Source organism: Trichomycterus rosablanca, chromosome 13 (genome assembly GCF_030014385.1).
Source record: "Trichomycterus rosablanca isolate fTriRos1 chromosome 13, fTriRos1.hap1, whole genome shotgun sequence".
Lineage (NCBI taxonomy): Eukaryota > Metazoa > Chordata > Actinopteri > Siluriformes > Trichomycteridae > Trichomycterus > Trichomycterus rosablanca.
The window spans coordinates 23,774,707-23,793,476 of NC_086000.1; the positions used below are offsets into that span (position 1 = coordinate 23,774,707).

Here is an 18,770-nt window from a genome sequence, read left to right on the forward strand (position 1 = left end):
GGGCTTGAATCAGCGATCTTCTGATTACTAGTCTAGTACCTTAACCACTAGGCTACAACTGCCCTGATGCAAGGATGATACAAGTGTAACAAGCCCATAGACACAATCATGCCAACCTGCCATGCCATTATTAAAGACTGACAGTGACAATGCATTTAATCAGGCACGTTCTGCACCTCAGCAGCGTTAATTTACTGCAACAGTAAGAGCCCTTTATGCTCATTGGCATTTTATTTATCGAAGGCCTCTGAGGCCCTTTATATACCAGTTTGGCTTGCTGGTATTATTGCATTGTGCTGTACAGTGTTTATTCTTATCAAACACCTGCACGCTCTGTGAGGCTGGTACTTTTGATTCAGCCGGCTCATGTGCCGGCATTCTTTAAGCTTCTTTCTGAGGAATTCAGTTGGTGCTGCATTGCCCCTCAGCCATCATGATGTAACCGTCTGGATGAACAAGCTGCCTCCAGAAGACCCCGCATATGGGTTCATACTGGACGTGCCCCCTCCCACCCACCCCAAGCTTTTACATAGTTCTTCTCTCTTTATACTTGTCTAGTTTTCCTACTTTTGACTAACGTGCTCCTCTATCAGTTCTTTTGCCTTTTAATTTTGGGCTGCGGATTTTTGACTTGGTTTTCCTTTGCTTTCAGTTTCCATTATTTCGACTACTTGCATTTCATTATAAGCTTTCTCCTTTTTTTTCTGCTTCTTTAGTCAAAGTATTGTTCTAAATTGGCCAAGCATCCTGCATATTTGGTTCATATATTATGACCTTGCAGATGTAGGGCTTCACTTGAGAACACGAGTTGCATGCTGATAACACTGAAATGGAAATTTGTGAATTGAATTACACGTGCCATGTGTGGTGCTAGTTCAACCATGCTCTAATCTGGTATTTTAAAGGATTTTTACAATCAAAAATAGCCAAATGTGTGCATTCTTTTTTAACTTAGTTGTCATCATTAATTTAAGCACAGGTCCTTTTCTTGAGTGGAGCCTTCTTGACAGCTGTCTTGTCAAATTTATGTAAACACAGGAACGCAGAAGGTGGTCGGGCGGAGAGATAAAGGGATGCTATCAGGAAGCTAGCTGAGCATATTCTTAGAATCTTGTCAGTCTAATTGTTAGTTCTTAAAAGTTTTGTTCTGGAGTACAGAAAAAGGACAGCAGTGAATTTTCACTTTATTTACCTCAGTGCTTTTTTATATAAGAAATCATGGCATGTAAGTGCAGGTTTTATTCAGTTTTACTGTTTTTTTTTTTTACATTTGCTTTGTAAGCCACTGAACTGCTGCATTAAAAAAATATATACCTCTATATTTTGCTTCGTTTGTTGGATCATGCATTTTGCTATGCCTGTTTTATTTTTGATGTTTAATGTGTTTGATTTCAAGGTTACAGAAAACTCATCCTGTATTGTGAGTGAAAAATACACTGTGAGTGACCCGTCATTCTGCACCTTTAAAATCTAAATGCATTGTATAATCCATAGGACTTGTTTCTTCTTCAGTTTATTACCACATCCCAGCCTACCAATCTATAATACCAAGACTTTACAACCCTGACAGATGTTGCTAGTAAGTTGCTGGACTACAACCTGTACAGTACATACTGTAGCTTACAACAAAAACAGCATTTAGCTACCAGACACCCATTCTGTGAAAATAGAAAGCAACAATTAGTTGATTTATTAATATCACAAATTGATAAAAAATGTGGAATGTTGTTATTTAAATAATTATTAGTATTATTATTAGTAGTGAATTATTTGTTTATTTAAATCTACATGGGTGGCACTGAGGTTCAGAGGGTAGCATTGTCGTCTGGTTTCCTCCCACAGTCCAAAGACATGCAAGTGAGGTGAATTTGAGATACAAAATTGGCCATGACTGTGTTTGATATTAAAGACTTGAACTGATGAATCTTGTGTATCCAGTGATTACCTGTCCTGTCATGAAAACAGGTGTAAAGTGTGTAAAACATGACGTTAAAATCCTAATAAATAAATACATTTAAATCTACATAATCTAATAGCCAGAAGTTGGTCGAAAACTGGAGAAAATCCTAGAAAACACCTAACAACAACAACACCTTCACAGAGTTAAATAGACTCTTCTTTTTCTTTTGTGTATTTTTTTCTTAAATACATTATTGAATAATAAATTAACAGACAGGGGCACCAGAGGGGCTAAACTGGCTTGCATTTAGATTTTTTTTTATAGCATTTACTTTATGTGGGCAAGTACACAAGCCGCCTCTGTTAGTCACAGTTAGAAATGTGGCCACATTTGTAAATAAATATGTTTTGTAGGACTTGCAAGACACAATCTGATACAGATTCAATACTAGGCTGAAAGAAAATCAACATCAAACAATGTATTTCCATAGTTTTGGCTTAAATATAGAAAATACACTGACCAGGCATAACATTATGAAGTGAATAACACATTATCTCTTCATCACAGCACCTGTTAGTGGGTGGAGTATATGAGGCAGCAAGTGAACATTTTATCCTTAAAGTTGATGTGTTAGAAGCAGGAAAAATGGGCAAGCGTAAGGATTTGAGCGAGTTTGACAAGGGCCAAATTGTGATGGCTAGACGACTGGGTCAGAGCATCTCCAAAACTGCAGCTCTTGTGGGGTGTTCCCGGTCTGCAGTGGTCAGTATCTATCAAAAGTGGTCCAAGGAAGGTGACAAACTGGTGACGGGGCTCATTGATGCACATGGGGAGCGAAAGCTGGCTCGTGTGGTCCGATCCAACAGACGAGCTACTGTAGCTCAAATTGCTGAGGAAGTTAATGCTAGTTCTGATAGAAAGGTGTCAGAATACACAGTGCTTTGTAGTTTGTTGCGTATGGAGCTGCTAAAGGGGGACCAACACAATATTAGGATTGGTCATAATGTTATGCCTAATCGGTGTAAGCATATATGTTTCATTTCAATGTAGTCTCCTTGTCTTGAAATACAACCTTGCTGCAAGATGTGTATCATGTTAGTACCTGCCATTTAGATGCCTCAATTTATACATGCAGCCTTACTCAATAAATCCCATGTCAGGTGTGCAGTGAATTTAACACTGCCCTGTATTTTGTATCCTTAAGCAAAATGCCTAGAGTTTCTTTAGGTTATTCCTTAGTCAACCTGAAAAAATACACGGCAACAGTCCTATTTCTCAGTCTTACTGATACTTACACAGATTAATATTTTCATATAATTTGAAATTGAATTTGAAATTGAGGCTTAACAAAGTAGCCCATTGTTGCAGATACAAAAGACTAACACACTTGAGACATTCTTTCAACATCAAAGATCAAACATTGTTCAGAGAGTTCTTTACTTTATCCCAGGTCAGCTCGGTTTATGTCTGTAGACTGTGCTGGCTGTTCCATTATTTGAAGCCTGCGATCTAGTTCTTTACTTCTAAGGTTGTTCTGATATAGCCTGGAGCTTTGTTTGGGGTCATTGCCTTAATGTAAGATGAACTCCCGACCAACTAGACATAGATCAGAGGGAATTGCCTGGTGCTGTAAAATGCTGTGGTGGTCTCTTTGGGATAGGCTTTCAGTCACTCTGTGCAAGTCACTGACTCTGGATCCAACTAAAGAGCCTCAGACCATCATGCATCCTGCTCTATATTTGACAGTTGGTGTCACACGGTGAGAAATATCATTTCGCTCGAGGGTGACTCTATGTGATTAACTGAAGATTAATTTTGATTAATTGGGTCCGTAATGCCTTCCAGTCATCAGTAGTCCATCAGTGGTACTGCTGCATGGCCCAGGGAAGCCTATTTTTCTTTTTTTTACCATCTTAGCAATGGATTCCTTACTGCAATTTGATCCGTCAAACCTGCTAAAGTCTTCTCTTTACAGTTAAACTGATGCTTTTTTGGGGCCCCTTCTGGTTTGCTTGGATTGTATTCTGTCACAAAATTAAGCAGCTTCAAATAAAAGCATTTGGAAAATGCTGTCAGTGCAAAAATAAATGTGTGTTGTAAGTAATCAACATAATTTGGGACACAAAACTGCAGAACAATCTATTTTAATTTTTGGTAAGCTAAACTTACAACGTCCAATTGTAAATTTTCATGTTATTTGCTAGACCTGAACTGCTTAAATATCAATAAAAATTTTATTATTTTTTATTTATTTATTTATGTATCTTTTTTTTTTTTTTTAGGTCTGTTCTGAGTGGACCCTGCTCTTTTAAAACGCTGGATGATCTTGGCCACTGTGCTGCAGCTCAGTTTCAGGGTGTTGGCAATCTTCTTGTAGCCTTGGCCATCTTCATGTAGCGCAACAATTCGTCTTTTAAGATCCTCAGAGAGTTCTTTGCCATGAGGTGCCATGTTGGAACTTTCAGTGACCAGTATGAGAGAGTGTGAGAGCTGTACTACTAAATTGAACACACCTGCTCCCTATGCACACCCGAGACCTAGTAACACTAGCGAGTCACATGACATTTTGGAGGGAAAATGACAAGCAATGCTCAATTTGGACATTTAGGGGTGTAGTCTCTTAGGGGTGTACTCACTTTTGTTGCCGGTGGTTTAGACATTAATGGCTGTATATTGAGTTATTTTGAGGGAAGAATAAATTTACACTGTTATATAAGCTGCACACAGACTACTTTTCATTGTGTCAAAGTGTCATTTTGTCAGTGTTGTCCCATGAAAAGATATACTTAAATATCTGCAGAAATGTGAGGGGTGTACTCACTTTTGTGATACACTGTATATATTTATATACACACATGTATTTTACAAATAAACATATACACATATCAAATATATATTCCCAAGTTATAATGCGCTTATATTTTTAAAAAGATTATTTGATAAGGAGAAGCATTGAAATATCATTTAGAAAATAATCTGTTATGGTATGAGGGTGAATCAGTGCCCGTGGTATGGGTGACTTGCATTTGGGTAAAGGTACCATTAATGCAGAGGTATATATTTTGATTTTAGAGATACACGCTCATGGTAATGTCTGGAAAGTGTGTGGCTATTTCAACAAGCAAATGGCAGGCTTCATTCTGTTTGCTCTACAACAGTGTGGCTTCACAGACACAGAGTGTGTGTGCTTGACTGGCCTGCCTGCAGTCCATATTCGTCTCCTGGTAAACATGTATGGGGTATCATGAAGTGGAGAATCAGACAATGGTGACCACAAACTGTTGGAGCAGCTGAAGTCTTGTATTAAGCAAGAATTGACAAAAATTCCACTTGCAAAACTGCAACAATTAGTGTCCTCAGTTCCCAAACTATTAATAAGTCTCATTAATAGAAGGTGATGGAACACGGGATATTTTTGGTTGGTGGACTATTCTCAGTCCAGCAGTGACGGTGAGGTGTTTAAAAACTCCATCAGCACTGCTGTGTCTTATCCACTCACACCAGCACAACACACACTAACACACCACCACCATGTCAGTGTCACTGCAGTGCTAAGAATGACCCACCACCCAAATAATACCTGCTCTGTAGTGGTCCTGGGAGAGTCTTGACCATTGAAGAACAGCATGAAAGGGGGCTAACAAAGCATGCAGAGAAACAGATGGACTACAGTCAGTAATTGTAGAACTACAAAGTGCTTCTATATGGTAAATGGAGCTGATAAAATGGACAGTGTAGAAACAAGGTGGTTTTAATGTTATGGCCGATCAGTGTACTGTATAATTGTACCACTTTGAAACCAAAAAAAAAATAGGTCAGAGCAATAAAAACATCAACATTGTTTAAATATTTAATTTTTTTTTTAATTAGGAGTCATTTTTTGGATATTTCTACAATCTGTATTTTCATAAATTGAGCTGTTGTATAGCGTGAATAAAAATTTGTACAAATTAATTGCATCGAAATGGCTATGCGATTTATCTACCGAGGATAGAGACAAGCACATTATGTTCTGGACAGAGCAACTGTGTTCCCTGAAACAAATGTGTCTGAGTGTAATAGCGCACTCAAAGCAAATCACAGCTCACATTGACTTTTAATTCATTTCTGCGTTTGTACACAATGTGCCGCTCAGTCATAATTACTCATGATGATAGTCTGCAGTAGTATTATGCAAAGCGAGCAGCTCTGGATCAATACTCTGGTTTCTATTTTTAGAGGACTGCAGGTTGGCCGGTAGCCAGCGAGAGGCAAGACAAACATGACACGCATTTAGTTCGCCCAAGCAGTGGAGTCCTGCCATTACATCAGTCGTGTGACTTATCCTCAACCTGAAAAGTCAATAGATGGAGCTGTTCAGACCACTGCCAGCATATAGAGTGTATCACTCAGCCTGAGTGGAACCTAAACAACAAATACACAACCTTGTTAGGTTAGATCATGTTGTTTGTGACTGAACTTACTTCAAGTGTGTCTGTGACCTTAGGTCCCCTTCATAGGTAGCCTTCATCTCCTGTTGCCATGACAGTCCCAAAGCACCTGAAGCTGTTTCTGAATTCTTCAAGTTGTCGTGTTAATTTAGATGATGAAATTACTGAAGAGCACCATCATTCCTCCATATGAATTTTTGATTTCCTTGACATTAATATTGCATACTTAACAAAATAGACACTCTAGTTTAAATCAATTCAATAACTTAATGTATTTTTAATTCAGCATTTTAATCACTGTAATGTCTTTTATAGTGCCATGTTCAGAATGCCTGTTGGCCTTCAAAAGAGGTTCCATATTGTCATATACTAAATATGAATATAATAACTTGAATCTCTTAAATATTAATGTAATACAGACATACTTAGAGTTAAGGGCGGCACTGTGTCTAAGTGGGTAGCACTGTCGCCTCACAGCAAGAAAGTCCTGGGTTCGATCCCCAGGTGGGGCAGTCTGGGTCCTTTCTGTGCGGAATTTGCATGTTCTCCCCGTGTCCGCATGGGTTTCCTCCCGGTGCTCCGGTTTCCATGCAAGTGAGGTGAATTGGAGACACTAAATTGTTCATGACTGTGTTCGATATAACCTTGTGAACTGATGAATCTTGTGTAATGAGTGACTACCACGTCTGTCATAAATGTAAACCAAAAGTGTAAAACATGACGTTAAAATCCTAAACAAACAAACAAACTTAGAGTTAATGTCAAACGTTTACATACACTATTAAGAAAAACGTACGTCATGATAGTTTTAAGATTTTAATTATTTATGCAACTTGTATTTTTCTGAGACTGAATAATTGAATGACTTCTTTGTCCAATAAACTTTTACATGTTTGTTAAGTTATAGGTTTAGGCTAATGTGGCGCAGCGGTAAAACATGCTAGCACACCAGAGCTGACATTTCGAATTTTTTGGTTCGAAACTCAGCTCTGCCATCTGGTAGGCTGAGTGCCTACATAAACAACAATTGGCTGTTGTTCAAGGGGGTGCTGGACGGGACCTCATAACTGATGCAATTATGACCTTTGCTGGCTGATTGATGGTGCCTGCACAGGAAAGAGTGATAATGCATTGATCAGGGTGTGGCTCTCCGTACACAATTCTGATCTGCATATGAACTCGCCTCATGCAGGTGAAAAGATGCAGTCGGTTACTGCACACGTGTGCAGTAGGAGATCGACTCCTATTATATTCCAGGGTGGAGATCGACATTAGTAGAGAGGAAGCGTAATGCAATCGGGTAATTGGATATGACTAGATTGGAAGGAAAAAAAGTTATAGGTTTATTATTATATTATTAATTTTTTGGTGTAGGAACATTTCTACAATGCCATTGGTTTGTAAAATTTCCTTGTCATGATCTAGCTTTGCCCATATAAGTAGGACTAGTTTGACTGCACTTATTTAAAAGCACATGGCATCTTGCCAAGGTCAAAAAGAAAACCCAAACTAACCTTATGCTAAGAGATAATTTGACCTGATTCTTAAATGTAATCGAATAACCACAGTGAAAACAAGTTTGTGTTCCAAGTGTGTTCCTGATCACTTAGACAAAGAAAAAGCATAAGCAGATGTGGCCATTGTCACCCCTGTTCCATTGTCAGGCTAGTTTTTGGTTACAGTTACAGTTTGGTCTTCATAACCCAGTCTAGTCACCAGCATTATAATTAAAGTTATCTGAGTGATATAGCGGGTGTAAATCAACTTTATAGTCTTTAATGATATTTAAATCTGGCAATTGGGAAGACTTTAGACGGCACTTTATCATGGTGTTCATTAAACCATGAATAATACAAGCAGTATGTATGTAGGCATTATTATCCCCACAGGGCCACACACACCACACACTCACATTCACTTTGCTTAAAGCTAGGAGAAATTTAGAATAGCCAATGCACTTTTTGTGGTTTATGCTCCTCAGGACCTATGTTGCTGTGTCATTGTGCCACCATATATGCTCTAAAATGAACTCATATATAAATATATATAATTTTATTATGTGCAGTAATCCTTAGACTATTTTTACCAGATGTTTTCCTGTACCATTATGGATCTCATACCGTATTTAAAGCTTCACAGCAGACATTGTGGATCAAAGGTGTCCATTGGCTTCCTGAAAACATAAATCCATTAGACCATATTAGTTTTTTTTTAATAATCAGTGGGACAGGTTTTGTGCTTTTTAGACAAAAGTATGCATCTCTGCACATCTTTGCATCTTTATGGGCCTCTAGTGTTACCACATAGTTAGAAGCATATCATTTGTATCAAATAAGAAGGTTTTTGTATTTTAATTAATTTTGTTCATTGTAAAATCAGTGAAGTTTAACAGTATGATATGTTATGACCCTGAGGTTTATCTAGGGGTAACACTCTCTATCTATCTATCTATCTATCTATCTATCTATCTATCTATCTATCTATCTATCTATCTATCTATCTATCTATCTAATCTATCAGTGCCATCAGAAAGTATTCACACCCCTTCACTTTTTCCACATTACGTTACAGACATATTCGAAATCCGATTTGAGTATAGTTTTTTTTTTATTATTTACACGAAATAGCCCATAATGACAAAGTGAATTGTGTAAATCTTTTAAAAATGTAAACATTTAAACATAATAGGTACATAAGTATTCACACCCTTTGCTATGACGCTCAAAATTGAGCTCAGGTGCATCCAGTTTACACTGATCATCCTTGAGATGCTTCTACAACTTGATTGGAGACCACCTGTGGTAAATTCAGTTGATTGAACATAATTTGGAATGGCACACACTTGTCTATAAAAGGTCTCACAGTTGACAGTGCATATCAGAGCAGAAACCAAGCAATGAAGTCAAAGGAATTTTCTTTAGACCTCCAAGACCGGATTGTGTCAAGGCACAAATCTGTGGAAGGATACAAAAAAATTTCGGCAGCATTGAAGGTCCCGAAAAGCACTGTGGTCTCCATTATTCGGAAATGGATCCATCCATCCATCCATCCATCCATCCATCCATCCCAAACCAAACCAAACCAAACCAAAAAAGTTAAGTATTTACAATATATACAGAAACTATATTTACAAAAAAGAAAAACAGGGCAGTTGTAGCCTAGTGGTTAAAGTACTGGACTAGTAATCAAAAGGAAGCTGTTTCAAGCCCCACCACTGCTAGGTTGACACTGTTGTGCCATTGAGCATGGCCCTTAACCCTCAATTGCTTAGACTGTATACTGTCACAGTACTGTAAGTCGCTTTGGATATAAAAAGCATCTGCTAAATGCTGAAAATGTAAAAATGGACCATGAATTACCAGTTTCTTAAAACAAATTACACCTACATTATTATATATCTCAGATTAAACAATTAAAACAGAAACAAACCCCAAAAGCTAGCTATATTCCTCCCTATTACAAAACCAACAGTAAATAGATTGACACTCTTTAGCACCTTTTACCTTATGCCTAGTTCACACTACATGACTTCTGTCATGATTTTTGCTCGCTGACAGGTGAGATGTGGCATCTTGGAAGCAACTCTGTGTTCGCCAGGGGCTTGAAAAATGGCTCTCGATCGCTATGTGTGAATTGTTCAACAACTCGATCTAAGCGGCTCACCGAGCGCTCACCGAGCGCTCACAGACTCAAAAAAAATATCTAGCATGCTAAATATCTGGACCGGTCAGCAACTCAAAATCATGTAGTGTAAAAGGTGTTGAAATCAGGTTGTAATTTTTACGAATGCCAAATAAAATTTAACCCTGGGGGACGAGCTGTAAATATGTGGAACAGGGGCAAAATATAGCATAAAAATACATCGGCACACAAACAAGCTTTTTTTTTGTGATCTTATCATCCACATCAAACCATAATACCAAGGTTGCATTGCAAAAAAAAAAAAATTTAACTTCCAACTCTCTTTGCAGAACAATCCCTGCTGGCCGCTTAGCCAAACCCACTTCTTTACTTCCTTTTACGCTGCACATGCGCTTCTTGTTAAAGTGAATTTTTGCACATGGTATCACTAAACCCCTTGTGACTTCTCGTTTTCATGATAAAACGTAGTTTGGGAGACCAGACAGACCTCATGGTGATAGATCGTGTAGTGTGTGAACCCCTATCGCCGATCAGTCGTGTAGTGTGAAACCCACAATGACTCCCGATTACAAGAGATCTAGTTGAGTAGGGCCAGTGATAGCTCAGTGGATAAGGAACTGGACTAGTAAACAGAAGGTTGCCGGTTCAAGCCCCGCCACAACCAAGTTACCACTGTTGGGTCCCTGAGCAAGGCCCTTAACCCTCAATTGCTCATCGTGTTCCGCTCATTGTGTGAGTCGCTTTGGATTAAAGCGTCTGCTAAATGCTGAAAATGTAAAATGTAGTGTGAACTGTACAGCGACCTGAACAACTTGAAAGTCGTGTAGTGTGAACTTGGCATTATGTGTCTAGACACAGGAGCTGTACCTATGTGATTAAATGTAGAGGTGTGCCCAGTATACCTGTCCAGAATCCAAAAGATAAAATAGTCAAGTGCAAAAACAGTCAAGCTATACATTGAGTTTTTGAGACTGTTGCTGTGTAGACATAAACTGATTAACCCAAAGCTCAACTGCTCATAATCTGACCTTAATTTAAGGTCTAGCTCTCTACAAAATCTTATTGGTGCTTGGAGGGCTTTGTTTTCAGCAAACATGCATCAATGTCATCACGCAACCTGAATGAACAAGAAAAACAGACACAAATCACCCATGTGCACTTTCACGTACCACCAAGTGATGTAACAACAAAGGATAGCAAGTCACCAGTCCTCTTAAATCTAACTTCAAGCTTTTGAAAAAAGTAAAAAGTAAATGTAGACACCAAATGTCTTCAGTTCTGTGCTTTTGGGCCATGCCATGAGGATGCTTTCAGATCTAGCTTGCACTCAGAAATGTGCAGTTGTCTAATGGCATAACTATCAATTCTTCTGAAGCTGTAGGACACAGTCCAGCGCTCAGTAATTACACACATTCCCAGGAACATTTTTGTTTAGAATTGTCAACTTGATTTCCTGAACTGTTTTACATGCCAGCCCGTATTTACCCCGTCACATTTACATTATCTCATGTCATGTCATGTTTATTATCATTCTCCTTGCCTTTCTCTCAGATGAGCAATGAAATAAGTGACAACTGCTGTGTTTATTCACGACAGGAAACGGATCTGTTGGAGATCACTCATATCAAGGATGCAAGAACAGGGAAATGTACCAAAACACCAAAGGTACGTGTCTCTAACCTATATATGTAACATGCCCTGTGTTTTGTCTGCTATACTTCAAATTTTTTGGCATATTAGCCCAAATCTGTGCATCTATGCAGTCAGATTAGTTATCTAGTGCATCCTGGTTAAAGAGGTGGCTTATCTATTACACCTGCTGTACCCCCTGCCTCCTGTACTAAATATAGATTAATGGGGCTTGTGGGAGAGATAAGAATCTCTGAATGGGTGTAATGGGCTGTGCAGTCTAGGATGAAGAGCCAGAGGCAGCATCTGCACTCATTCTAATAAAACAGTAACAGGTCTGTTAAGGGTGGCCTTTTTTATACAAACAAACATTAAAACCAGCAATGTACTTTTACAGGTCTGGTGCATGAGCTATAGTAGGTAACAGTTTCAATACCTGATATTCAATAATTCATAGCAAAACACCAGATTGTACTGGACAAGATGTTTTAGTCAGATACACTGACAGTGGCTACGTTTACTCTGCAGAAGAAAGAAGCCAAATCATCTTTGTCATATGTGACACAGAAATATAACACAAAATAAATCTAACTTTCTCAATTTTTATTTGGGCAACTTTGGAAAATACCCAGATTGCAACAATGCACCCTTAGTCTAAATCAGGGGTGCCCAATACGTCGATCGCGATTTACCAATCACACAGTGTACACTGGTAGATCACGCCTTATTCAAACAGGTCAACGTGATTGACATGAAATGTGGCCACTTTTTTTAATTTGCGGTTTGTTACCATAACTATTCCTCAGCCCACCTACAGCACTGTTAATCTAGAAAGTTCTCATTCATCAGTAGCCAGTTTGCACCATTTTTGCATTTGTCTTTTTGTAACCTACAATGTTTGTGAAGATGAATGCGCAACCAAGCACAAAGAAACCAAAAATGATTCGGGGAATTTTAACCCTACAATCAGACATTTATATGTAGTCAAGAGCTTCTGCTGGACAATTTTGGAACTTGCTGGCTGAGAAAAAAAATGTCCAAACATAAGAATGTGTGCCATGTATTTGACAGCATTTTTTGATCAACCCACTTGTGTGAATCCCACATGAAAATAATTAAGTCTAAATGTTGGTCCACCCTTACTGACGAACACTTGAAAAACGGTTTGAGAATTGGCATCAGCAGCTATTGTCCAGACTACATAAACCTGGCTGACACCATTCAGCACATTTAAAAAAGCTTTAAAGCTTTTTTGAAAAATGATAAGGCCAACCTGTTGACTGAAATAGCAGATCTAAAAGCCACGAAAGTGTTGGCACCCCTGGTCTAAACAGGAATTAATTTGTCTTTTTTGTCAACTTAACCCAAAATATTTTATATTGGAGCAATGGCCTTGCTATGCAGCTAGCCATAGTCATCAAAGTTGTCAGCTACTACGAATAGCAAGACAGTATTATGTATCAAGTCAATAATTTTATACAAGTTTGGAAAAGAATCTATTGAAAATGAATTCATTTAGTGATTGCTGGACTTTGACAGAAAATGTATCAACAAGTTTGTCCATATTATTGTGCAGCTTTTTTTTTTTTTTTTTTTCAAGCAGTAAAAATCACTGGTCTGAGTCTGTTTTGCGTTGTTACAAGACGTGTTAATTTTTTACCACCACTTGTGGTTTATCTCCACTTGTGCCATCACCAGCTTTACGTTGATGTGTGCATTTGTGACTTCATTAATAAGGTGCATTTATGTTTGGATTCATTGAGCAGGTAGGTTTGTGTGTAGTTCCACTGACATGTCAGATACTGCTCAATGAGATAGCGCCCATAGAGTTTATTGTGCCCCACCAGGTTCTCTGTTCCAGAAACTCCACTTTTTAGCCTTTAGCATTGTAGCTAAAGTATTTTAGCCAAAATGTATTGTATCAAATCTGACAGAATATATGATACTGTTTGTGTTGTATACAGTACAACCTCTGTAATACCTTAATATTTTCACTGTGTATTCTGTGTATGGACTGTGCATCTGGGCTGCATGCCCATTATAATGAGGTTTTTATCATATTAGTCTAGAAACAAACCAAACCTTATCTCAAGATTAGACCTCATTCTGGCAGGTCTTCCTATCTCTACAAACAGACCCCTGAAACTGATTCAAAATGCAGCCTCATGCCTAGTCTTCAATCTACCCAAGCTCTGTCACATCACTCCACTGCCGCATTCCCTCCAATGCATTTTGAGTTGTGACATTATAATAGCCACCATGATATACTGCACTTGTTAAAATAGTAAATATTGGATATGGTAAATAAGCACTGTAAATACAAAACTGCACCAATGTTAAGATCTAAACCAGATTGCATTGTCACAAATTTGGCTGGTTTTATGTGCAGATGTTAGTGTTAGATTAGGATAGAATATCCACCAATACCCACAACTCTGAAATCAGTATCATGTAAATAACAAAGGCAACGCTCCGAATATAGCTAATACTTGATACAGACTCTAACATCCTTTCACTAACCTAATTGCCTCTCTGAAAGCAATAAAAGCTCATCAGACATGATGCTCCATGCTAATTTTAGTCCTATGTTTACATAAAAAAATCTGTCTCACATATTGCTTGTCATCACAAATGTTCACCAGTATTGTTTAGGTAAACTGTACAGAACTCTGCCGAGCAGGGAGATTTAGGCCACCTTAAGTTAGGTTTACTTAAAATCCCCCAAAACATGTTGGTACATGAAGCGGATACTCCTAATTGTCACTTGGTGTAACTATAAATGGTTAGAGAGTGTGTGATGGCATCATACTGACTGGCAGCATCTCCAGTGTGCTGGGTGTACCTTAATTCTAACTAAGAAAATTAAGTTACTGGTGAAGATGAATTAAAATAACAACACTAATAATAATAAAAGTGGCAGAACATAAATGTGTCATTTGTTGGTAAACTAATGGCTAAGTAGCCCAGTAGTGCCTAGCCTTTAGTATTGTGGCTAAAGGTATTTCAGAGGAAAATAGTCAAAGATGACTAAAAAAATGATATTTAATTGTTCTATACAGTTTAACCTTTGTAATAACCTCATTGTTTAATGATTCTATGCATGGAATGTCTTCATGATTATAAATTAGCTTTTTTAATAATCTAGAAACAAACTCAACCTTTAATCCTGAGCCTTAATATCTAACATCTTCACATGTAAATGAAAGTGCCTGCAGCCGTGACCATCCATCCACCCCCTGCATGCCAAGGTCGAAGCTGTGTGAACAGAGAAAATGAATGCGACGCTAAATCTCACATCCAGTCACTTGAGATGTCGCAGTGTTTCACAATAATCAAATGTATCACTCAGCACTGACTAAAACATAAAAAATGAGGCACATCTGAATGCTACATACAGATTGCTGGATACAGATAGATACAGATACAGCTTGCTTAAGGGAAAGTCTGAAAAAATGTCTTTTGACTAGAATAGATATTAATTGTAAAAAGCTGCAAAATGTTCCACCTTAATCGAACTCATCATCACAAATGCAGTTTTGACTGCAATAAAAATTGAGCGTTGGTTCTAGACGAAAACAATGAGATCCCCATCCCTAATCGCTTCTCTTATTCCCGAAGGCAAAGTAAACCCCATAATAGAAAACCATTTGGTTTTAATGTATTACCAGCACCAATTGCAGTACACAGCTTCATTTCCATAATACACAGATGAAGCCTTAATGCCATCCTATTTTTTGATGCATTTCTTTATTATAAGCTGTGAAAAAAAATATTAAATTTATGGTAAAACTAAAACAAAGGCATGTATAATTACAGAGCAGAATCACACATCTTACATGAACCATTTTCTGTGCTAGAGCAGTGAAATTGTTTTACAAAGATCTTGAGCCAGAAGCATCAACTACCAGCCTTTAAAACAACGTTCCTCTGACCAATTTTTATTTAATCATTTAGGAGAAAGATTTTTTTTAAATCTTGATTGGGGTTGCACTAGGTCAAGAGCTACTTGAAAACACCAGGTAGATGCTAGGAACATACCCTGACGGGGAGTGTTTGGGGTACAGATTATTGCTCCCATGTTATTCATTTTCTCATAATACATGGTAGTGGACCCCAGGGTTAGAAACCCCAGAGGTGCTACAGACAGTCAGGTATTCACATACAGACATGATTGGCTATGTCTGGTAAGGGGGTCTGGGGAGGTGGATGTGGTTCCTGAGGCCCTGCAATTGATTGGCATTCTGTCTGGGGTGTGTTACTGCATTGTGTCCAGTAATGCAAAGAAGCCAGACCCACCACGACCATGACCAGTATAAAGTGGTGTTATAACATTGATTAATGATAAGGAAGAATACATATACTCAGTTGCAAAGTTCAAGTTAAGTTAAACAAACGAACCAATACCTAATTAACCGTACGGTCTAAGCATTAATTAAATACACATTAGGTCAAATACCACACTATACTAAAACTAGAGTAGCTCCATGATTAAAGCACAAAATGCAGCATGTGTGTATAGAATTATAGTTTGAGGAAACAAATATTTAACTACTCAAGTTTTTGTTATTGACAATCACTGAGTGTGAATTATACAGTGATTATATAAATAAATATACACATATATAAACATATGAACATAGAACAATAAATTGTTTTTCAATAACACTATATACACAGAATAAAGTATGACAGTGAAAGCCTACAGATATGAGGCGACTTCTCTGCAAACATGTACATAACATCTACAGTTATAAAAATACACATAATTTACAGGTCACTATTTCAAAGCAAGACTGGCCTCCTTATGTACGTGATGCAAAGTCACAATGTTTCATACATCACATGGTGTGACAGTAACATATAAATACTGTTAGGTGACATATTAAAGGAAAAACTAAAGCAAAAACCTAAAGCAATTCTCTGAAGTCCTGAAATAAAGAAAGGTTACAAGTACAGATTTGTCCAGACAGGTGTACTTAATTAATAAAGCAATTAACATCCCATTACGCTTTGTAAACAGCACTGACTCCTACAGTAAGGGTGTCTGTTGCCTCTGTTATGCTGTGGTGTGGATTTTAGTGCCTCGTTTGCGTCCACTTATCTTACTTTAGAAGAGGTTCAATACGAAACAAGTTATTCTGCCTGATAAGTATGATTAAACATTTTTATTATGATGATGGAATTTTTTAAAAGATGACAATGCCTTTTTTCACAGGGCACAATGGGTCACTAAAAAGCAATTAGTTTACATAGAGAGAGTATAAAGCTCAAGGTATGATGTTGTATTCTTTCAGTACAGTTCCAGAAATTTGAAGAATCAATGTCAAGGTGCACCAAAGCTGTTCTGGCAGGTTTTGATGCCCCAACACTTTGCCTTTACACTTTATGGCATTCATGCCTGATGTATTTATATAGTGTGTTATTATAAAATATATGGGTTAACAGTGCATTACATAGCATAAATTAAATGAGGTATAAATCCCCAAACTCTTGCCAAATCTGTGTAGACATCAGATCAATAATATCAAATGAATTTAACATCCTGCACAACTGAGTTTTAAAATGCCCCATTGTGAATGTTTGACCAGTTATAATAATATATGAGACATCAGCAATCTATTAAATATATGTGTTGAATTAAGGCAGCATTACAATTCACATTTTAGGATTAAGTAGCGGGTTGTTTATGTGTATCCATCTGCTAAAAATCTGCTGGCACATTGCTAATGGGGGATGCTTTTGGTATTGAACATATGGTTTGCCTGAAACAACTGTCATAAGTGCCAGAAATTGTAACAATCATTACTGAATGTACTATTTTCTATTTATACTAAATCATACCATGTTTCAACAATAACATTTTTACCCTTTGGGCAAAGAGCCATCCATATAAAGCTGAGGATTGAATATAGATTTGAGCCAAAAGTAGACGAATGTGCTTTGATTTCTTCCTACTTCATAAAAAGCAAAAAAGTGCCTCAAGGAGATGTATCAGCTCAACATCCCTGCCATGAAATCAGGCCAGCCCATCTGTTGACACGCTCTAGAGAGGCTGATAAACCAAATGCCAGTTTGGATATCAAAGCAGCAGAGACTTGGGGTTTACTGTAGAATCTACAGTAGAGGACAAAACAAAATGACATAAAACATTTACATTTACATTTTCTGCATTTAGCAGACGCTCTTATCCAGAGCGACGTACAGAAGTGCTTCCATAGTGAACATTACCTTACTAAGATAACATTAAAGTGAACATAAAAACATACTAAGATATTAATTAGAAGAAGCTAAAAAGACGTAGGACCAGTCCTTCAACTACCAGAACAGCATTGTTAATAAGTGACATGCTAGTCCAGACTAGTTAAGGGTGGAATGTTGGATCTTTTTTCAAAACATGCATCTTTTGGATTCACCTGTAAAAAATGAAGAGCTACTTTAGATAGTGGGTTAAATGTACCATTTGGTCCTCATCCAGAAATCATCTAGATGTGTCTCTTTAAAATCCCAATATATGCCTCTGCATCAGTGGTACCTTTATACAAATGCAAATCACCCATGTTGTGGGCTCTGGTGCACCCCGATACAGTGACAGATGCTGGCTTTTGTAGCTTTTGCTGATAACAGTCTGTATGGTCCTCAACATTTGTTTTACCCCCAAAAACAAGCTAAACAATGACTCATCTGACAGCAGCACACATTTTACTGTCTCCTGCTCCAGCTGAGATAAGCTCAGACAGAGAGAACTCAGAACTCACATTTATGTATGGCTTCTCTTTTTATACCAGAGTTTCAGGCTTCATTATATATGAGCAGACAAAAGAACAACATTTCCAATATTTTTACTAATCATTTTGTAAATTTAAACAAATGTTGACACTGATGCCTGCAACACACTCATAATTATGGACAGATGCATGTTTGTTACATCACCTCCCACTCCCACATCATAATCCCAATCAGAAAATCCAATGTATGTTTGTTCCATCAAATTTGTGACATCATACTTCCACTTAGAAAAAGAGACATCTTTGTTGCATCAAGACATCATACTCCCACTTACACAAAAACAAAGGCATGTATACTACATCATCTTTGTGACATCATACTCCCACTCAGTAAAAGTAGACTTTTAGGACATCATAATCCCAATCAGAAAATCTTGTTTCATC

At 37.7% G+C, this 18,770-nt stretch overlaps 1 protein-coding gene across 1 annotated transcript in view; it reads left to right on the forward strand.

Moving 5' to 3' along the window:
* Window positions 1-18,770, forward strand: part of LOC134325755 (1-phosphatidylinositol 4,5-bisphosphate phosphodiesterase beta-1-like) — a 123,518-nt gene that overhangs the window by 20,656 nt on the left and 84,092 nt on the right. Inside the window, exon 3 of the mRNA XM_063007993.1 lies at window positions 11,569-11,641. Within this exon, the coding sequence (XP_062864063.1) occupies window positions 11,569-11,641 (73 nt within the window). The remainder of the gene's footprint in view (window positions 1-11,568; window positions 11,642-18,770) is intronic.